This window comes from Mus caroli, chromosome 2 (assembly GCF_900094665.2).
Source record: "Mus caroli chromosome 2, CAROLI_EIJ_v1.1, whole genome shotgun sequence".
Taxonomy (NCBI): domain Eukaryota; kingdom Metazoa; phylum Chordata; class Mammalia; order Rodentia; family Muridae; genus Mus; species Mus caroli.
This window is the reverse complement of record NC_034571.1, coordinates 37,438,661-37,462,568: the sequence shown is the minus strand read 5'-3', so window position 1 is coordinate 37,462,568 and position 23,908 is coordinate 37,438,661. Positions and strand designations below refer to the sequence as shown.

At 35.6% G+C, this 23,908-nt stretch overlaps 1 protein-coding gene across 3 annotated transcripts in view; it reads left to right on the top strand.

Annotated features, from left to right (window-relative positions):
• Lrp1b (LDL receptor related protein 1B) overlaps nt 1-23,908 on the top strand; it is a 1,970,757-nt gene that overhangs the window by 828,812 nt on the left and 1,118,037 nt on the right. For all 3 annotated transcript variants that reach the window (XM_029472167.1, XM_021181392.2, XM_029472172.1), the window contains exons 4-5: nt 9,289-9,408; nt 20,448-20,576. In XM_029472167.1, the coding sequence (XP_029328027.1) occupies nt 9,289-9,408; nt 20,448-20,576 (249 nt within the window). The remainder of the gene's footprint in view (nt 1-9,288; nt 9,409-20,447; nt 20,577-23,908) is intronic.

Sequence of the window (23,908 nt, the reverse complement as noted above, 5' to 3'; positions counted from 1 at the left end):
GCAGCATGGAAGTGTAAGCCGAATAAACCCTTTCCTCCCCAACTTGCTTCTTGGTCATGATGTTTGTGCAGGAATAGAAACCCTGACTAAGACACTGCACATCTGCCACATTTGTTCATTTTTTTCTGGGAGGTCTAGAGCTAGCCTGTGATTGTTTTTTGGTTAATGGTTGAGAAAGAAATTGAGAGTTCCAAGTGTCCAGGTTAGTTAATGTAGTCCTATCCCCTTAGGGTCTGCAATCCTTCCTCCAATTCTTCTACAAGATTCCCTAAGCCCCATTCACTTTTTGGCTGTGGGTATCTGCTCTGTCTGAGTCCACTGGTGAAATCCCCTGGTGGCATTGACTTCCGTGATGTATCTGGGCTCTGGAGTAGACTAGAATGCATTTCCTTCTCCTAAAATGTCCCATCAACTTTTTCCTCATAAGTAGCATAGTAGTTTTGTTGTTATTGTTGCTATTGTTGTTATTCTATCTCCTTAATAATGAAACTAATTCATTTCTGCTGGAAACACCAAAAAAATATCAGTCTAAAGACATCCCAAGAAAATTTGATTCGATGATAATTTTCTGCATGTTTTGTATATCTGAAAATAATATTTATTTGAATTTTAAGGTATTTAATGTATACAAATATTAAAAAATAGAAATAGTGTTATATTCTATTATAAGCTATTGCTTCATTATATTAAAACTTTTATTTTCATGAATAAAGACTAATGTGATCGTTATCTCACATATACTCTAGATGATTCACTTCTGGATTTTTGATGGAGATTTTGGTTTGTTGCTTATTCCTTGTGGTTTAGGTTTTTGAGAGGTTTTCATTTAACTCAGGGCCTCAAACTCATATAAGAGAGGATGACTTTAAACTTTTAGTCTCCTAAGTTCTGAGATCATAGATGTGTACTTAATTTTATGCTGAAGTTGCATTGGTGCACTTCATATGTCAGATCGTTTTAGTGGTCCTCCCATGTTGTGAATTGAATAATCTATATAGTTGGATCATGAAAACTTATAGAACTGTTCCTCCCATCACTAGTGTGCATTTTCTTTCTTCATACCACAAACACTGAAGTTGAGTTTGTTTTTCTCTCTGTATTGAATATACAAGCACCATGTCAGGTTTATCATCATTGCTTCCTAAGGAGTTGATCTCTGTTGGAGATTTTAATAAACAATGTTAACTCAGATATAGAAAGATGTTTTCTTCTTCACAGTCTGAAGATATTTATTTATAGATATTCTATTTCTATAAATGTACATAAATTTGTGTATGTGTGTATGACTAACGAACCATCCTTTACATAAATATAAGTAGTGTTCTTTTATAGCTTAAATGAGCAAAGTTTTATTCAACTACATATTATTTTTCTGTCTTTCCTTCTAAAATGAAAACCTCTTTTATTGTATACCTGCAATTTTTACTTGGCAATTATATTTTCTAAACATTACCAGTAAAGTTGGAGATATTCTCTCTACAGTCACAATTAAATATACTGATCAATATGAATTGATGAATTGGAGTTAATTGTTTTTACTAAAACTAACATATCATGCTGTTAAGGTTTCAATGTAGTTTAAGAACTTTTCTACAAAGGTTTTTTTGGGGTGGAATTTAGTCCACCCCAAAAAATGTGGCATTGGGAGATATGAATTTCAAGTGTTGGGACCTACTGAGACATCTTCAAGATGTCCATGGCAAGGTCCTCAATAGGATTGCTCCCATCGACTGGCCTTGTTAGAGCCAGTTTTATAAGCTTTTAAGTTGTATCCGGTATCTTTACTTGGGTTGACAATTTAAAATGTGACCTATCTACTGCTATATCTTCTTACCATTGAAGCACTATTGTAGCACCATCTGTTTTGAGGTTTTTACCAAAGCTAAATTAGTAATGAGATATATCCTGTCCCTCCAAAATAAGTGAGGCAAATAAACCTCTTAGTGTTACAAGGTTAATGGCTCTATAAATTTTCACAATAACACACACACAAGAAAACCAGGCTAGCATATATCATTACTGTAAAGTAGCAAAGAGCAGTTACAAATGACATCCAAACATGGGGGTTGATGAAGAGAAATTTAATTTCAAATGCTGAAAAGGAAACAGCATGTGATGAAAAAGTGTTTTTTTGTTTCAATAGACAGTGAAAACTTTAGCAAGGCTACAACTGCTTGTATATCCTCTGCTTTTCTACCAGACCTCCTCCTCCTCCTCCTCCTCCTCCTCCTCCTTCTTCTTCTTCTTCTTCTTCTTCTTCTTCTTCTTCTTCTTCTTCTTCTTCTTCTTCACATATTTTGTTTCAAGACTGGTTGGAAGAATTGTTGATATATATTGTTTCAAGAAAGGTCAGAAGAATGGCTGATCCACTGGAGTAATTGCTGATGGAAATGGAGCCACCTGAGAAACAAAATGGCTGAAATTAGAAAACGAAATTAGTCACCTTTACTCTCTCTTTTCTGAAAGGATCAAAGAGTTGGCTTTGTAATTGGAGAGGTAGTGGGTGGAGATAGAACCTCTTGGGAAGCCAGGAGCACTAGATTAAAAAGAGAACAAGATGGCAGGAATCTCCCTCAGGGGAAAAAAAAGAGGAAAAGAAGCTGTGCCTGAGGACAACTGGCTCAGAGAAAATCTGTATATACAGAACAATCTATTGAAATAGTCCATTTCTAGAGAAAGTGTTAATCTCGAACTAACCATGCCATCAGACTGAGAAAAGGTGAGACCCAGTGTTAAAAGATCACATTAGCTTTCCAAGTAGTCATATATAATATTCCTCTTAATGGTATGAAACAAGCTTATGATGAGATAAGATGGTCCTAAAGAAATGATAGAACTAAGGAATTTTATGGATGATATGATATCATATAGGACATGCTCACCTTACGAGAAACAAATTCTTAGTGATTGGGCTACTCAAAATAGAGTTATTCCCCAAGAGTAGAAGTGTAGAAGGGACTGGTGTCAGCTAGACCAGAGGCCTGTCTGCAGTTGCAATGGCTAACATGGTGGGGGTGGGGTGCCGGCAGAGAAAGAAATGAGAATTTTGAACAGGAAAAAAAAAGAGAGAAATAAATAGAGAAAAGGGTCATTTTCTAGGCAAAGGCAAACTCTGATATATAAAAACAGATTAAATTTGACAATGCTACTATAGAACAACATCTCATAGTGGCATTAAGAACTTGGGACAAAGTTGGAGAGCCCAGGAAAAAATTCAAGTCATTTATTAAGATTGTACAAGGCTCTGGAGATGCCTTCATGGTTAACAAAACTTAGTCTTAGTAGTGAACAAAGCCATATTCGACCTGATACAGTAAAGGTATTGATAGATACTTTGCATATGAAAATTCAAATATCAAATGTAAAAAGTTATCAGACCATTAAAGGTGCAAGCAGGGCTTATGGATTAATGGATAAGGGATCATGAACTGTTTACCTGTCAGCCAGAAGATAACATCAGGAACAAAATCCTCAACACTCAGCAAGAGAGCCTCACCAGGTTATAGAAAAACAAACAAACAAATACACACACACGCACACATACACACACAAACACACACACAAACACACACACACACACACACCTGTGGAATTTATTCAGCCAATATACTACAAGGATGTCTTAACCTCAGTATAGAAGCCAGCAAAAGTTTTGTGTTGGGAATGTGAACATATTTATATCTCCACAAGAAATGACAAGGTGTGGATACTATCAAAACTAATAAAGATTAGAACTGAGCAGAAGATGGCTACTGAAAACCTTGGCTACTAACTTGAAAAGTACTTATCTTATTGAAAATGTCTCTGTACTTTCCCACTACATAATGGCTTAAAACAGAAGAGGGGAAATGTGAAAATCCTGAAATTTTTGTTTCTTAAAAAAAAAACCACATATTGTAAGAAAGTGATTTCATTTTAATCCCAAGTATTGGGTTGTGGGCCTTATCCAGACTTCCACAGCAGCTACCTTGATTTGCCTTGTGATCTAGAAGAAGCATGGCTGTGTTAGTTGAAGACAATTTTTGCAATTGTGTTATGTTTGAAATTCTGGGACATTTTCAGAGGTTATAGAAATGATAGAGCCCCTAAGATGGACTGGGTGGTGTTGGTCATTCAGAAAAGTTGGTTGTAATTTGTAAGTAGTCATCCTTAAAGAAGAAAAGGAAAGAAAGAAATTAGATTCAAGGTTCTGTCTGTTCTATGCTTTTTTTTTTCTCTCCAATAAAATGTTAGAGAATGAAACCAGGAATGATAAAGTGTGAGCAAAAGAAGAACCAACTAAATAGGCAAGGAAAAGCTATGAGTGACACTCAAAAATAGGGCTTGATGAGAGAATGAGAGACAGACAGACAGACAGACAGACAGACACACACACACACACACAGAGAGAGAGAGAGAGAGAGAGAGAGAGAGAGAGAGAGGGAGGAGAGAGAGATTTTATTTCAAATGTCATAGAGAAAAGGCATGGGATTAAAGAATGGATTTTTTAAAGAGATCAACAAAAATTGTATTGAGGCTACTAGTGCTGGAATATGCCCTGATTTGCTCCCATGGACAAATGTTCAGTCGTATTTTTTGTAATTGTTTTGTTTTTTTTTTTTTGATTTTATATTTTAATATTTGGTTTCAAAAAAAGGTTGGAAAATGGCTGAGCCCTTGGAAAATTGCTGGTGGAAATAAAGTAGAGTTGGAATACTTAAAATGCTACTAGAAAGGAACATTGTAAAGACATGTGTTGTCAGGCTTTAAATTTTCTTGTTCTAAAAATAGCAGAATACTGCAAAAAGGATTAGTATGTGGGTTGACAATGCATAACATTGCAAAAATATGCCTAGCCCTAGTATTCTCTCTAGAAACAATTTTGTATTTTTTTCTAGTGTGAAATATTCTTCTATGATGTAACTCAGAAATCTCAGAATTATCCAAATAACAAATTTATACTTATACAAAAATACCTGGGTATTTATCATATAACACTGAACTGAAAACAACAAAATGTGTATCAGTTTGTAAACAGACTGCTTATAGTTATACAGTGGAATACTATGCTACTACTTGTAGTATCAACAATGTAGCCTGAAGACATACAGATAGTTCAGATGTGAGGAAATGGCCATTATTTCTGCCTAGGAAGAAGAAGCTAGATGAAACTTGATAGTGAAAATTTCCCTGCTCTTTAAAGCACTACATAGCCTGGAATCACTAAGGAGGAGGAAAGTTAAAATAATCTTGATTTACCATTTTTATTATCTCAATATAATTCTCTACCAACTCCAAGCAAAAATATATGTAAGAAATAGAATAACCTTAGATATTTCATAAATTAACTGCTTTATTCTTCTTCTTATTATTTTTTTTTTGCAATATTCTAGTAATGCAAATTCAAGAATCCATTTTGAGCATCTAAGAACTTCAAAGTTTAGATGTTACAAAACTGCATACTTTTTGGAAAATTAGCTTGCATTAGATAAAGTATATTGATCTCTTTTTAATCTTCCTTTTGGCCTTTTCCTTCTTTACAGTTTTTTTTATAAGATCATTAAAAATATTTTTAAATAGATTAATGTAGGAAAATCTCTATCAATAAGATCTGACTGAGTCCTTAAAATATTACTTTCATATTTTTAAATGAAAGAAATGGTCATTTTTATGTCAATATTTAAAATAGGTATCAGATATGTCTAGAGGGCTGTGTTACTGTCTGGATAAATTATTGATAGGCATTATCAGTATTGCTAATTCAGTATGAGAGCAAACATGATGATTGCACATCAGTCAATGAGTTTGCCACCTGAAAGGCATTCAGGAAAAATTATCATTAATAATGGAAATTGTGTGGTACTTAAATAAGCTTTCTAGCCATGTGGGTGGATACAGTGATAATTAATCATTATAGTTTTATCTGTAATTAAGCATAGATGCTAAGCAGTACAAAAACATAACTTTACAATAATTTATAGTACTTTTCTAAATAAACACAATGTTGATTTTCAGTTGCATATTGTTAGTTCTTTACAACCATTTGTGACCAGTAAGCAGAGTTGTTCTCTAGCAATTTCCTACAATTCCATATACTGTTTTATCATCTTCTTACCTTCTGTATTCTGTGTATACACATGCCATTGGGAAGAGGATACTCAGTAAAGTCAATCAAATCTAGTCCAGATTTCTTTCTAAATTATTATTTTAGACCACAAACTGGGTTAACATCTAACCTTACACAACCATTATTTCTTTTTTTATTTCTCCTTGTATGCCCAACTTTCTCCTTGCTGGAAACTTTTTTCCTGGTCCACACTTTTTATCCCATAGGCATTACCCAATTAAAGGGAGTCTACAATTAAAACAAGGGCTATTTGGAGATTCTATTGTGAATTTAGACCTTAACAAATAGAATCTGAGCAGGAGGTTTAAATAGAAAGTGACACATTATATCACTAAGAGAAGAACCCTGTTACTGTACAAGTAAAATGTTATATTCACTTTACAATATGACCTCATATTCTACCTATGTACTAAAACTCTACTCAATTCTTACAATAATAAATATTACGTGCTACATCTGTTATCTGTTTAATATTGTTGTTTCCACATCTTCTGAATTATTTATTTACCTTTTTCTTTCAGCTGAGCTGCATTTTCATAACTGTTCTGGATAATTTTATTGTCATAAACATATGTATATTTGTGTGTAAAATGGTATATGTATATAAAATATTTATTATGATATACATGTCTGTATGGGTGTGTATATATGTATGAAGTAGTATGCATGTACATTTATGTGTATGTATGTGTTTTGTGGCACAAGGCATGTGCCTTTCTGCATCTGTTTGTCTGAATACCACACAGAGAAGCCAGAGGAAGTTGTGTCAGATCATATCACCTTTATTAATTAGGGAGAACTCAGAAAGATTTGCAGATAGACTGCCCTTACACTGAAGTTCTGTCCTACCTTTACAGTAAAATCTTTGTCTAGCTTGTACTTACAGCTTCTTTTAAAATTCTATGAAAGTTCAAAGAGATTTCCTATCCAGAGCCTGATTCTTAAATTCAGTCAGACATAGTAGACAGAGTTAAGATTTTAGAAGGATTATGCATTCCATATTTTGTATTAGCATTCTTTAGATAACAGGCAGAGGTATATTGCATTAAATATGAATAATATCTATGTGTACATTTTGTTGCCATGAATCTAGTATTTGAAATTCAAAGTAGATATAGCTATGTTTTTATTGGTTGAAGCTACATTAAGAAAACTTATACAAAATACCAAAAAGAAAACTAATATGATATTTCAATGATTATTTGGTTTATGCAATTTACAAATTGAGAAGGATAAAATTAGCCTTCAAATTCATGAACAGCATTTATGTTTCAAACAATGTTGTTCACAAATGTCCTACAGACAGAGAAAAAGACCACAGTTTCTGCCTTGGTACTTTACATCAGGTAGATGAGATGTAATAGAATTTAACAAAATAGACCAGGAGATGAGTGTCAAGCCAAGTACCTGTTACACTGGAAATAGAATAAGCTGAAAGTTGGTCATGTCAAGTGAAGGTCAAACATTGCCAGTGAACTTAAAGCATGAAAGTTTTCCAGGACTTCTTGGTACGTAAGTTAATGAGCCTGGAAAGTAAGTTGATGACGTAAGTTTAATGTAGAAATTCACAAAGAATGGAATATGTAAGTATGTATATAGTTACAATTGCCTAAAGATACAAATAGAAAAAATAATTGTGAATAAAGAGGCAGGGGTTTGGCTGATATCTATGGCCTTTGATTTTAATCTGGGAAAATAAAAAAATAAAATAAAATAAAAACCCTGCTCAAAACTGAGAATGAAATAGCATAGCATTCAGAAAACTTCTTCTGTAACAGACAGGAGAAAATACTTCATGCTTTGTGGGTCCTGCTGTCTCTGAGGTGTTAGGAAAGCAGTCAGAATCTGTAAGTAAATAGTAACTGTGGCTGTATTCCAACCGCAAATATTTACAAAATTTGTAAATAGAGTGAGGTTTTTGTTTGGCAATCTAGACCTAATATAAATAAATACTAATGATGGGGAGGAATTGGAGCAAAACTTAAGCAATGACCTTGAATAGGACAGAGTAGCAGAGAAGTAGCATAGTTGGGGCTTTGGTTATTATCTCAGCTAAGTTTGAAAGTCAGAGACTCCAGAATTTGCACAGGTTATCAAATATGGACTGTAAAACTAGTAAAATAGTTTCTGACTACTTTAGCTTCCTAAAAGGCATACAGAACAAGGTTAGCATAAATGAGTGAAAATTAGAAAGTGGGTTTTCAGTTTTTAAAGGAGCATGAAATAGTCTTACATTGTAATTGAAAAGTAATTAAGGTAAGGCAACAGTACAGGTAGTTATGTTATACCCTACTAAAATACACAGCATTATGTTATACCCTACTAAAATACACAGCATTCAATTTAGAATGCTCCAGATATATTATTTTTATTTTTTGTCTGTTATCTTTTAAATATTTGTAAAAAGCACCAACTAAAATTTATACCAAATAGCAACATATTTTGACTCATTTAACTTTAATATTCAGAAATCCTATCATTCACCCTAGGGGAAAATTTTATTGTTAAAATACACTAGAACAATATTTTCATGGCACATAAGCAGTCATATCTTCTATGAAAATGCTTTTCAAGTCTATCAAATACTACCCTCATTAGTACCTATTCAATGTGTTCCTGTCACCCACTGTCTTGTGCATTTATCACAATGAATCAGAATTTATTTGGAGGGTTGGCTAACTTGTGCTTCAATGATGTATTTCTTCTGGAAGAACTCAAACATAATGAAATATATTATGTCTAGTATTTCTATAATATTTTCACCAATGAAAGTAAATTATTCGTGAAGAATATACACACATTGATTTTATGCAGGTTACTCATGGATTGGAAAATCAAAACAAGCTTCCAAAGATAGAAAATCAATTGATGTGTCAGGCAGAGAAGGCATAGATAAGGAAATGAACCTGCATACTGACACTTTTCCTCGTGAAATAATTTAATTTACCAGAATTTGAACAGGCTTGTTATTTGAACATAGTAATATGCTAACAAGAAGAAAACTGAGCACCAGTTTTCATTAAATTTTGTTACCATTCCTTAAAATAAATGCAAACCAGTGTGTTTTGTAAGACAACAGATTGAACTTCCTCCTTGAGACAATTATAATATAAACTAATGATGTTTAATTTAAAGATTTTTATGTGGACATTTTGATATAGCGACTTTTTTTTTCTTTACAGAATTATTACCCAGTTGTCAGCAGTTGAATTGCCAGTTTAAATGTGCAATGGTCAGAAATGCTACAAGATGTTATTGCAAGGATGGATTTGAAGTCGCAGAAGATGGAAGAAGCTGTAAAGGCAAGTATGAAGTGTGACTCTCTCCATATTAATTGGCATGCCATTATTCTACGAAAGTACACAAGATAAGCAGAGTAAGAAGTAGGAAGCTAGATTTTGCCCCACAGCTCTTGAGACTTCAGATCCTCTTAATCAAGCTTCATAGCATTTGGACAGAAGAACATGATAAACAAAGCCTGTTTCCCTATGCAGGGAACACATAGAGAACTGGAACGTGAAGGTACACAGTCCCTTTTAAGAGCAATCCTGTTGACTCCAGGCTACCCACTATGCCCTAGTGCTTTAATTACTTTTCCACTTCACAATAATACCAGGGGCCAAGTATGCTCTTTGAGTACAGTCCAAAGTTTAGTACTATTTAATACTTGTACAGGATTCCTTAATAGAAATTAAATAAGGTATCTGAAAACATTTGCCTTGCTAAATTTTTACAATTTTTCTTTTCTTTTAAATGGAAGGGTTAATATTATCCATAAAGTATAACCATTATATATGAATTTGTACAAATTTTCTATTTATTTTTCAATACTAGTAAAAGTTGGAAATAACAGAAGTAATATTTTAGTCTACTTCTATCAAACTAGATTAAACTATTTAAACTTCATAGTTGGTTTATAGCTATCATATTGCTGTAGTATAGTAGACATGTCATTAAAGAAGTTAATGATTACTATGTATATAATAGAATTTAAAAAATGTAGGTCAGTAACTTTAGAATTTGGCATTTTATTAATATCTCAGTAATTGATATATGTATTGACTTTCATATTATTTTTATTCCTTAATTCTAGTGTGAGGCCCAAAGCTTGTTTAACATGTCTGAGATACTTAGTGTGGCTCTAGCTATCAAAAGTGTTAAGTGCTTTAGATTTCGCGAGCATTCTTCAGCAAATGGTCATTCTCCAAAATGATTAATTTGGAACATTCAAATAATTTCGTTCATTGTCCTGATGACTGCTATTATGAATATGTTAACATATGTGTAATATTTACTTAATTATAAACACAATATGCTATGTGCATTTACACAGTACTTAGTATATGTATATTTAAACATCCCCACATGCTTAACTGTTAATTATACACATAAGATATACTTATAAATTATATAAATACAATATAAGAACATAGAATAACTATATTGTCCAAACAACTAATAAACAATATATTAAAAATAATTTTGTTTTTTAAGTAATTTTGCTTAGCTGATTATCTTACTACTTTTGGCTTAATACAGGATTTTATTTTATTTTTAATCAATTAATTTACTTCCCCAACGTTGCTGTACTCCCAGTGCTCCCATTATGGAGTCCCTCCTCCTATCCCCCCTTCTCTTTGCCTCTAGAAGGGTAGGGTCCACCCTGGCACATCAAATCACTGCAGGATTAGATACATCCTCTCCCACTGAGGCAGAACAAAGCAGCTCTCTGCTACCTGCAGTTCTAGTCCCTGTGTGTGCTTTTTGGTTTGGTGCTCAGACTCTGAGCGCTCCAGAGATCCACATTAGTTGAAACTGTTTGGTTTTTTGTGGGGTTCCCATCCATTTCAGGGCCATCAATACTTCCTCAGCTCTTCCAAATGGTTCTAGATCCCCGTCGAATGTTTGTCTGTGGGTATCTGCATCTGTTTCAATCAACTGCTGGGCATAGCCTCTCAGAGGACAGTTATGCTAGGCTCCATTCTGTATCATTAATACTGTCAGACATGGGTGCTTAACCATGGGATAGGTCTCAAGTTGACCTATAGGTTATTTGTTGTCCATTCCTTCAGTTTCTACTCCATCTTTTTCCCTGCATTTCTTTTAGACAGGACAAATTTTGTGATAAAAGTTTTGTGGAGCCCGGCGTGGTGGCACACGCCTTTAATCCCAGCGCTCAGGAGGCAGAGGCAGGCACATTTCTGAGTTCGAGGCCAGCCTGGTCTATAAAGTGAGTTCCAGGACAGCCAGGGCTATACAGAGAAACTCTGTTTTGAAAAACCAAAAAAAAAAAAAAAAAGTTTTGTAGATGGGGTTGGTGTCTTTATCTCTCTACTTGGGGCTGCCTATCTACAGGAGGGGGCCTCTTCAGGTTCCATGTCCCCACTGTAGGCATCTTGGCTAAAGTCAAACACATTAACTCCTGGAAGTCTCCCCTATCCCAGGTCTCTGGGACTTCATAGAAATTCCCTCCAGTCCCCTCCCCATTTTCTACAGCTTCAGATGTCCATTCATTCTCTTAGCCCTCTGGCCCTGTCTCTAGTTTCTCCTCACACCTGATCGTGCCCTGTCCCCAATCCTCTCCTCCTCCCTTCTCCCACTCAAGTCTGTCCCTCCTTCTCATCACATGACTATTTTGTTTCTCCTTCTAAGTGGAATTCAAGCATCCTCTCTTGGACCTTCCTTCTTGTTTAACTTCTTTCATCCTGTGGGGTATACAATGGGTATTCTGTACTTTTGGGCTAACATCCATTTATTAGTGAATAGACCATGCATCTCTTTTTGAGTCTGAGTTACCTCACTCAGGATGATATTCTTCTCAATCAATCAGTTGCCTGCAAAATTCATGTCTTAATACAGGATTTTAAACTTAACAGAATGGTGGAATATTTTTTCAAAATTCTAATATCAAAACCATTAAAATGCACTAAGATTATTTTATTAACTTTTCTGTGCTATGCAAAAAACATCATGACCAATGCAAGAGTTTATTTGGGCTTACAAGTCCTGTGGGACAGGAATCCATCACCAATATGTCAGAAAACTATAATGACATACAGGCATGGAGCTAGACATGACAGCTCATATCTTAACTCAAAACAGAAAGCAGTGAAATCAAATGGGAATGGCATGAGTCTTCTAAACTTCAATGTCCTCAATGACAAAAAAGCAAAATTTAATTTCATCATTCATTTAAAAATGTCTAAAAATAGCACTCCCAACTGGGGATCAAGCATTCAAATGACCAACACTATAGGGAACAACACAGCTAGAGAAAAGGTATACAAGAGAAGATAGCAGACTCAGAGTCAGCCCAAATCACGTTAAGAGAGGATTCACATGTAAACTCTGCTACACATTTGCTACATATCTGCAGAGGGCCTAGGTCCAGGCCCTGCATGCTCTTTGGTTGGTGGTTTAGTCTCTGTAAGACCCCATGAGTTCAGGTTAGTTAATTCTGGAGATCTTCTTGTGGTCTCTGTTACCCCTCCAGTTCTTCAGTTATTCCTCTCATTCTTCCACAAGATACTCGGAGCTCCTCTGGATGTTTGGATGTGGGCCTCTGAATGTGTTTCCACCAGCTGTTGGATAAGGCCTCTCAGGACAGTTATGCTAGGCACCTGTTTGCAAGCATAGCAGAGTACCATTAATACTGTCAGTGGTTGTATCTCTTCCATAGGATGGTTCTCAAATTGGGTGTTCCTTGGCTGGCCAGCACCTCAATCTCTGCTACATCTTTATCCCTGCACATCTTGTATGCAAAACAAATTTTGGGCCAAGTGTTTTGTGGGTATGTTGGTGCCCCACACCTTCCATGGGAAGTCGTGCCTGGTTATAAGAGGTGGCCACATCAATTTCTATATTCCTCACTACTTGGAGTTCCAACAAGGGTCAACCGAATAGATTTCTGGGAGTCTCCCCAATGCCAAATCAGTGGCATGTCATAAAAATGCATTCCCACACTTATTTCTCCCTTTAACCAAGTCCTCTTTCCTCCCAGAAGCTGAGCTTTACTCCTGTTCCAGGTGCCTCCCCCAACTACCTCTGATGTCTATTTTATTTCTGCTTCTGAATAAGATTCAAGAACCCTTCTTTGGTCTCTCCTTGTTACTTAGATTTTTGGATCTGTAGATTGGAATATTGTTATCTTGTACTTTTTGTTTTGTTTTGCTTTGCTTTTATTTGTTTTTGTTTGTTTGTTTTCTGGAATATTTTTGCTGGATATTTTATTTATTTACATTTTAAGTGTTATCTCCTTTCACAGTTTTCCCTCTTCAAACCCTCTAACCTGTCCCCCCTCTTCCTGCTTCTATGAGTGTGGTCTCCCATCCACCAACTCCCACATCAGTGTGCTGGCATTCCCCTACACTGGGGCATCGAGCCTTCACAGGACCAAGGGGGCCATTCCTCCCATTGATGCCAGAAAAGGCCATCCTCTGCTACACATGCAGCTGGAGCCATGGTTCCCTCCATCTGTACTCTTTGGTTGGTGGTTTAGTCCTTGGGAGCTCTGGGTGGTCTGGTTGGTTGATATTGTTGTTCTTCCTGTGGGATGCAAACACTTTCTGCTCCTTTGGTCCTTCCCTAACTCCCCCATTGGGGTCCCCTTGCTCAGTCTAATGATTTGCTGCGAGCATCTGCCTCTGTACTTGTCAGGTTCTGGCAGAACCTCTCAGGAGAGAGATATTAAGATCCTGTCAGAAAGCACTTCTTGGCATTCACTCTAGTGTCTGGATTTGGTGTCTGTATATGGGATGGATCCCCAGAGGGGCAGTCTCTGCATGGCCTTTCCTTCAGTCTCTGCCCCACACTTTGTTCCTGTATTTCCTTTAGACAGAAAGCATTTCTGGGATAAAAATCGGGAGATGAGTTGGTGGCCCCATCCCTTACCTAGAGGTTCTCCCTCCCCTTTGTTGGGTATTTCAGCTAGTGTCATTCCCGTTGGTTCCTGGGAGCCCCTAGCTTTACTGGCACCTGGGACTTTCTGGTGGCTACACCCAGTTCTCCATACCCCATTGCTACACACCTCCTCTCAATTTCCAGACCCTCTGTACACCATCCCTGTCTTCTCCCATACCTCATCCTGCCTTTTCTCCTCCCCTCCTCTCTTCCTGCCAAGTCCCTCCAAACCTCTACAGCCTGAGTATTTTGTTCCCCTTTCTAAGGAGTGAAGCATCCACACTTTAGTCTTCTTTCTTCTTGAGCTTCATATGGTCTGTGAGTTGTATTGTGAGTATTCTGAGCTTTTAGCTTAATATCCACTTATCAGTGAGTACATACCATGTATGTGTTTTTGTGACTGAGTTTCCTCACTCAGGATGATACTTTCTAGTTCTATCCATTTGCCCAATAATTTCATAAATTCATTGTTTTAATAGCTGAATAGTACTCTATTGTGTAAATGTATCACATTTTCTGTATCCATTCTTCTGTTGAGGGACATCTGGCTTGTTTCCAGCTTCTGGCTATTATAAATATGACTACTCTGAGCATAGTGGAGCATGTGTCCTTATTACATGTTGGAACATCTTTTGGGTATATTACCAGGAGTGGGATAGTTGGGTCCTCATGTAGTACTCTGTCCAATTTTCTAAGGAACCACCAGACTGATTTCGGAAGTGGTTTTCCCAGCTTGCAATCCCACCAGCAGTGGAGGAGTGTTCCCCTTTCTTCACATCCTTGTCAGCATCTGCTGCTGTCAGAGTTTTTGATCTTAGCCATTCTGACTGGGCTGAGGTGGACACTGAGGTTGGTTTTGATTTGGATTTCCCAGATAATTAAGGATGTTTTAAGAGTCCAAAACAATTTAATATTCCTCTATTGAGAATTTTCTGTTTTGCTATGTACCCCATTTTTAATTAGGTTATTTGGTTTATGGGTGTCTAATATTGTGAGTTCTTTATTTCTTTTGGGTATTTGTCCTCTGTTGGATAAAGACTTGGTGAAGACATTTTCCCATTTTGTAGGCTGCAGCTTTCCTGAGGGTGACCTTTGCCTTACAGAATCCTTATGGTTTCATGAGGTCCTTTTTACTAATTGTTGATCTTAGTGACTGAGTTATTGGTATTCTGTTGTGTCCTGTAACACTGATCAAATGCTATTCCCCACTTTCTATTCTAACAGATTTTGTGTATCAAGTTTTATGTTGATGTCTTTGAATTTGGACTTGAATTTTGTACGCTGTGATAGATATGGATCTATTTGCATTCTTCTACATGCAATCTACAGGTTCATGCAATTCCCACAAAAATTCTAAAACAATTATTTACAGACACTAAAAGAGAAATTCTTAGCTTCATTTGGAAAAACAAGAAGTACAAGAGATCTAAAACAATCCTGTCCAATAAAAGAGTGCATGGAGTTATCACCATACCTGATTTCAAGCTGTACTACAGAGTAATAGTAATAAAAAAACCTAATGGTACTGGCATTAAAAATAGACAGGTTGATCAACTGAATGAAATTAAAGACCCAGAAATAAAGTCATACACCTACAGGCACTTGATTTTTGACAAAGAAATCAAACATTAAAAAAAAAAAGAAAAAGAACAACAACAAAACATTTTCAACAAATGGAACATGTGTAAGAATCTTTAACCTATTAGCTAATGTCAAGAGCTTAGCCACAGTAAATTTCTTCTGCTGAAAGAAGGAAAAAACAAAAGCAACTATGTGCTGATTATATTTGAAGTAACTCATAAAAAGCGAGTTCTTTTTATTTTCTTAGCACTCTTCAGTTGCCACATAGGATGATCACTTGTTTCTTTTCAACTGTATCTCCAGACAGTTTCTTGTCCTTATGGGAAAGAAGAAGACAGCACACAGGAAATTGCATGCATATTCTTCTGCAGTCAGTTTTGTGAATCTGCATATAAGTCACAGCAGTTTATGCTACCTAGGCTAAAAAAGCAAAGGAAATCATTAATCACACCTCTCTCCTGGTTAACATAATTATATCAATAAAACTAAAATAGAAACCAGTAATATTAAAGTTGGAAATGTTTATGAAAGTAAGCAAGCATCATTACTGTAACCAAGGGTTGAACTTTTACAAATGCAGATCTAAATATCTTTAAGCATTACTGTAGATGTAGCTCCAAACACTATTCTTTCTATTTCCCAAAGTACTTATTTTGAATGAGCCATCCATGACTTCAGGTTATTATAGGACTATAAAAAAATCCAAAATCAGAGCAAAGAATTCCATATAGGTTAATTCTTTCCTAATTTAAATAGCTCCTTATGCTACGCAGCAATGTTTTTTTTTTCTTCTCTTTCCCCTATTAAATTCTTTTATTAGCTTTGGATTTCCCAGAAGTCAATCCTGCACGAAGAACTTAAATGAAAGGTTCTTGTTTGTTTGTTTTTTTCTGTCTATCTTCTCTCCTTTTGCTTCCATTTTCTTACCTCCCCTTCTCTACTTCTTCCTTCCACACTCTCACTCCCTCCTTCTCCCTTTTCTTTATTTCCATCAAAATAATAATGAGAGGTGAGACACAAATATAAAGATTATTAATATTTGAAGGATTAATGTAGTCTCCAGCAAATTCTGATTGAAGCTTAAATGTGTGACAAAATCATGTAGAAAGAGGGACAAAGGACCAGAACGTTTAGCACTGTCATTCTTGGGAGTAAAGGGTTGCATACCGAAGGTAAGATCATCTCTCCTGGAACTTTGCAGGCCTTCCTTTTTGCTGGAACTTCTCAAGAGAAAGGGAGCAGGGTTTTTACAGACATTGCCCTGTGAAATCACTCTGAACAGTCTTTGAAAAGCTGACAGCTATTATTTGTTACAGGTCTCTTGAGAACATTTCTCAAAATTATTCCAAGGAATTCTGTGTTCTCCAACAGTATGCTGTTTAAATTTGTTTCCTTCATCTTTGGTCATTAAGATTACATTTCCCAACACAGATATTTTTATACGTACCCCTGGTACATATTAAATCAACTTATTAGTCTTCTTCTTTCTTATGTTTAGATACATCAGTGGATTTTTTAAAATTCCATAAACCTAACTATATATGTTTACTTTTCTCACTTTTAAAATTTATTTAATCCATCTCACGTATTGATTAATATTCCCTTCAGTTTCCACACTTCTTACTTATCTTGGAAAATCTGTCCCTTTGCTGGATATCTGGCCAAACCACAGGCTTACATTTTTCCTCATTAAAAAAGTAGAATAAAAAGAAATGCAGAAGAAAGTAAAATGAAGGAAGGAAATAAGGAAGGAAGGAATGGGGCGATGGAGGATTGGAGGGAAGAAGGGAGGGAGAAACTCTCAAAGGTATACAAAAACTTGCCTCTCTTTGTGGTCATCACACCACAGCTGACCTCATCCACTTTAATAGCCACATTTTTGGCAACTGACAGCATTGTGTTCTTAAATTTGTTACTTGTGTTTCACCCTTTCTGACACTGATGCCTTGTAGCCCCATTGTTCATTTAAAGTGGTTTTAAATATTTTCTTTCCCGACATGCCAGCTCTTTAGTATTGTTCACGATGACATTGAAAACATGCAATATTTAAAATGTCAGTACATTTCATAATCTATCAAGACCTCCTCTGTTCTGAGTTATTTTACTACAAACTATTTCTTTACATCCATGTACAATGTTGGGATCAAATGTGGGATTTGAACATCCTAGAAGTGCAACTCGTGTTCCTATATGTCTCAAATACTACAGTGTGAAAGCCATTCATGTAAGCCAAATTCTGTATGTAAATGCCCCATAGAAAATGACTAATATGCAATATAAGAGTCTCAACGTTTTGCAATACCTTGGTATTGCAAACTTTATATGCCCCAGTACAGGGGAATGCCAGGGACAAGAAATGGGAGTGGGAGGGTAGGGGAACAGGGCGGGGTAGGGTATAGGGAACTTTTGGGATAGCATTTGAAATGTAAATAAAGGAAATATCTAAAAAAAAAAAATCAAAAAAAAAATAAGTGGCATTGTCTACTTAAAAAATAAATAAATAAAAATAAAAAGTCTCATCTTATTCCAAGATCAGTACCCTACATGCTGACTCCCAGAGGGAGTTTTCATTGGATTTTGTTCGATTGTCAATGCTGATAACTGACATCCTTGAAAAGTTTATATTTTTAATATATTAAAAGAATCACGGAGTCCCCTATGGGGATTCTCATGTAAAACCTTTCCTTTTCCATCCTCCCTACACTCTGATAATAATTTGCAGCAGGTAAACTTTTCCTCATATTTCTTTCATTGAGGGAAATAGCCGGCTTTAGCTTTTCTTTTAATGTTTCAAAATTCATTGGCTTCCAATTTCCAAGAATTAGTTTGATTTCCCCCCCTCTTTTTTCCCACATATTTTTGAACATTTCTTGAAGACTACTCCTCAGGCACCTGAAACTTGATGTAAGTAAAACTCATGGTCTCCCTCTACTCATATCTGCAATTCCTATATGCTACACTTCAATATTGGATTGCTGGGTACTTCTTTTATCTACTTTCCAAATATTGTTTAGTCAATTTCTTAAACTTCTCTCTATTCATTTTTTCTATTATTACTGCTTCTGACTGCAAAATGTAATGTATTTAAAACAAATGGGTACGACAAGGAGGATCAGAATTTCATAAACAATCTGCATAGTAATTCTAGGCCAGCTTAGACCTCATGAGACCATTTCTGAAACAATACACGTATAAGTGCATATTGAATATATATGTATATATAAATTGAATATATATATATATACACATATGTGTGTGTATACATTTTCTGAATACTCAATTACCATTCTAGTGTAGCTTCTACATTCATCAATCTCCCTGTAACCCAAATTTATTTAGTTTTTGAAAAAAAAAAAAAGATCTTTTCCTGGCTCCTTTTTAATTAATATCTTCCAAATATTGTATACGATATAGGCAATCCTCTCATTTCACATATAAAATACTTTATTATCAGTACTAAAAATTACCACTTCCCCTTATACACCCTTGCATCACTCGACTCCTTCACATGAAATCTCCATGTCATCAGAATGCTTGCTAGAAGATGCAGAGTGTAACTTTAGTGTGTGTTTTGTTGAATTAAGGAAATTTTGATACTGCTTATTCTCAGTTATTTCTGAAATTTTCTTTTTTCATTGAAAATAGACTTTTTAAATACAATATATTCTGATTGTTGTTTCTTGTACCCCAAATCCTTCAAGATCTTCCCCAATTTCCCATCCACTCAAACACACACATTTTCTTTCACTCTGTTATAAATCAAATGGGCATCTGAAAATAATAAAATAAGATAAAATAAATACAAAACAAAATAAAGACAGAAAAAGAATACATGTGAGACCAAAAAAATATAGAAAAATGCATACAGACACACACACACACACTATATGAATAAAATTAGAAACCATAAAGGATATGTAAAAGATCTGTGAGATGGCTCAAGGGTTGGGAAGCCCATAAAAAAAGAAAAAAAGCATTACAAGACCAATTACCATTGAGTTTGTTTTATGGTTGTCATCTACTACCTGCACTCAATTTCACTTAAGTGCGATATTTATCTCTAGTGTGACTTCTCTGGTAAAATAAAACTATTTCCCCCTTGAAGACAGTTATGATTTTGAATAACAGACATAGAACAAAGTCTTGAGGCTTGGACAGATATCTCAGCAGATGCAAGCATTTTTGCACAAACCTGATGCCTAGAGATATATCCCTGTAACCCATAGAAACAAATGTTGGAGAGAAATGAGTATAATCAGCTCTTCCCTTCTGCATGCATGTCATGGTTTCACATTTGCCCATATATATCTCAGTCACATGTACACGACATTATCAAATAGCAACTATCAAAATAAATTGTTAAACAAGCAAAAATGATATCTTTATTTTGTTTCAGTAAGTGTTCAATAGTTTAACTTTTCAAAATAATGAAGATTGTTTACACGGTTTGACTCAAAAATCACATTTGATATTCATTTTAAAAGCCCTCTACTAGACTAATTCTTAGATAAAAGAATGAAAGCATCATTTCTTTAAATACTGGACTTATTAAAAAGATGTATTAGAGTACATTTTAAAGCATTAAAAACACTGATTTTTTTTCTGGCTAACATGACCAACACAATTAATGTCAGTATCTTTTTATATATATATACGTAATTTTATACTGAATGTAACCTTCTCACTTAATAAATATTAAGACACCTAGGAACAACTTTTAGTTGGAATTATTTTAAATAGTTTATTGGAGTTAGCTCATGTTTTAAAATAATTGTCTATTTGAAAATAAATATTTTTGTCAATAAATATTCAAGTGTCCGAACATAAATTTTCTTAGAAATGACATTAATTTTTCTTTCAGATCAAGATGAATGCAGCATTTATGGTATTTGCAGCCAGACCTGCAAGAATACATATGGGTCCTATGCTTGCAGCTGCGTGGAAGGCTATATAATGCAGTCAGACAACAGATCTTGCAAGGTCAAACATGGTAAGTGATAGTCTTTGTTCTTCCAGAGCCTCTTTCTTAACTCTTTTTTTATAATACTTTCTTTTGCAGTGTGGTGCAGCCATGTGGATGTGGGCAAGATCATGTTTACACACTCATGTGTGCTAGAGACTAAGAATACTACTTTTAATAGTTGTCATTCATATAAGACCTATTCAACTGGAGAAATGTCTAATTAGAAAATGGGTGGAGTAATGGATCTTAACTGCCAATTCCTTACTGGACTCTATATTGTGTGTGATCTTGGAGCTTTTGCCTTGAGTCTAAAATTTTTACTCCATATGTAACACAGTTTTATAAAACCTGCGTCAATCTATTCTTTCACTTAAAATCTGTTACTATACTCATTTACTTAAAAACTGTTATTATCTTGTTCCTGTCCTGAGAATAAAATGAAAACTATTGGAAGGACTATGAGAACCTAACAATGCACTTTACTATTTATTTACCTTTCCAATTCCATGCCTCTGCCCTCGTCCTTTCTCCCAACTCTATCCCAAAAATTGTTTTCCTTCTTCAACTGTACTGGTCTTGATTTGAGTTACTCCACAGTCCAGCCTGCAATACTCTCAGCTATCCAAATCAGGTGGCTCTTCCATTCTCTTTCACGGCTCTGCCACAAGGTTAACATTCCAAGGGATGTTCCATGAAAGCTCCATTTAGAGGTGTATGCTCTCCATCACTATCTATTTCAGTGTGTGTGTGTGTGTGTGTGAGTGTGTGTGTGTGTGTGTGCTCTAATACTATATGCTTTCTGAGCATCATTTAATTACCACTTGAGATTAACTCAGTTTAGTGTCAATTTGATTTCTTTCTTACTATATAATTTACCATTTACTTTTCCAATTCTGGAGAAAGCAAAGGAAAGGAAACATAAATGAAGTAGAGAAAAAGAAATGATGGAGAGAGGAGGGGTACAAATGAAAATATGAATTTATTTTTCAAAATAGTATTATAAAATTAAAAGATCCATCTTTCAATGCTTAAATTTGATGTTTAAAATTCTTCCTACTTATTACTTCTTACCAGTCAATAAAACTATCAGTTTCTACATAGCTTTCAGCCAGTATTATGAAATTCTTGGTAAATATTAGTTAACAAGTATCTTGGGGATACACTAGAAACAACAGTGTACTTCCATCTTATGAAGCTCAGGAATAGTGTGAGGAAATAGACAATGTTCCACCTTGGCTGATTAATTCCCCTTAAGTCTGTTTTCATATCAAGTATTTCAGATAATGATAGAAAGCAGTGACTAACCCCGCACCTCTCATGAACCTTTATTAGGAAGTAATTAATTACAAGAGGGAAATATGAAGCTCAGTGAGTTGCTGATGTTTCTTTTATAGACCTCATAACATGTTTTATCATGTCTTTGAGATAGTATGTAAATTCTTTTTCTAAAAAAGAAAAATTATATTCAAAACCATAAACAGAACCTTCTTCAATTTTGGGTTTTTTTCCCTTTGAATTATCAACTTCATATACAAGGCCCTAATTATTTAGGTGTGGGATTCAGATCTTTGAAACCATTAAGCCATGTTCTATGTTTATTTCATTAAGAGTCCTGATACAACAAATTAGTGTACCAAAGAAAGCAGGATTTTTGCTGTTTCTATTGAGTCTCACAATATTACAGAAACTGAGGGAGAATGAAATGTGATAAACCTGACTCATGAAAACACTGCTTCCCTTCCAATAGAAGTATCTTATCTGACAGTAATAGGATATGACTAGAGAAGGGTGGTTCATGGTAATGTCACACTCTATCAAGGAAAGGTGATGACTTGGGAACTGATAATGGAATATACAAATCACCTCTATGCCCTTAGCTTGAAGACAATATCTGCCTACAAAGTTTGAAAAATAAACAGTTGCTATGGAGATAGTGTTCAGGCTTAAAGTTTAAAGAAAATGAGCTGCTAATAATAAGAGCCTACGTCTCTACCAAAGAGCGACTACTCTGAAGGTCACATGAATATTTGATTCCAGGCATTTGCACAATTCAGGGAAAAAGTCATCAGCCTGTTTTAGTTTTCTCACTTTTATAGCACATGAACCAGAGAAAACAGTTGGCTTTGGTTACAGATACACTTTTAGTTAAAACTCCACATTAAAAAAAATATTGTTGAGCCAGGCATGGTGGCGCATGCCTTTAATTCCAGCACTTGGAGGCAGAAGCAGGCAGATTTTTGAGTTCGAGGCCAGCCTGGTCTACAGAGTGAATTCCAGGACAGCCAGGGCTATACAGGGAAACCGTGTCTTGAAAAACCAATTATATATATATATATANAATTGGTTTATATATATATTTATATATTAGTTTTTCGTGTCTCAAAAATATATAATATATATAATATATATATATATATATATATATATATTGGTTATATATATATCGAGAGGTTAGGGAAATATACAACTATCAAAGTCAAATGATGGAGAGGTTAGCTAGAACCATACTAAGGAGGAGGGAGAGATCCTGGCTCACACAAAGCTATGTTCTACTCTTTTATAAGACCCCCTAAGCTCCACCTCATGTTTGGTTGTAGGTCTCTGTCTGTTTCCATCAGCTGAAGGATGAAGCCGCTCAGGAGATAGTTATGCTGGGTTTCCATCTGCAAGCCTAACAGAGTGTAATTAATAGTGTCAAGGGTTGGATCTATCCCATAGGATGAGTCTCATGTTGGGCCAGTCATTGGTTTGTCATTCCCTCTGTCTCTGCTTCATCTTTACCTCTGCATATCGTGTATGCAGGACAAATTTTGAATTGAAGGTTTTGTGGGTGGGTTGATGTACCCCTCCTTCCTGGCTACAAGAGGCATCCACTTCAGTCTTTTGTTTCTCCCAGTGGCAGAAATCTCAGCTAGGGTCACCCCGTAGACTCCTTTCACCCCAGGTCTCCAGCTAGTATCATGGATGTCCCCCACTGATTCCCATTCTCACTCCTAGCCCTCTTTTGTTATCCTTTCCCTCCACAACTGATCCCTACTTCCATTCTCCCTCCTCATGCCCTCTCCCACCCAGTTCCCTCTCTCCATCTGTTTCTGACAGTCCCCTTCTGAATGAGATTCACACTTCTTCTCTTGGGCCCTCTTTCTTACCTAGTTTTTTGGGGTCTTTGGAATTTAGTATGGGAAGAGTGGGTGATATAATTGTATGAGGTGGAAGAGTCAAGGACACCACATGAAGACCTACAGAGTCAACTAACCTAAGCCCGTGAGGGGCCCACAGAGACTGAACCACCAACCAAAGAGCATACAGAGGCTGGACTCAGGCCCCCCTACACATTTGTAGCAGATATAAAGCTTGGT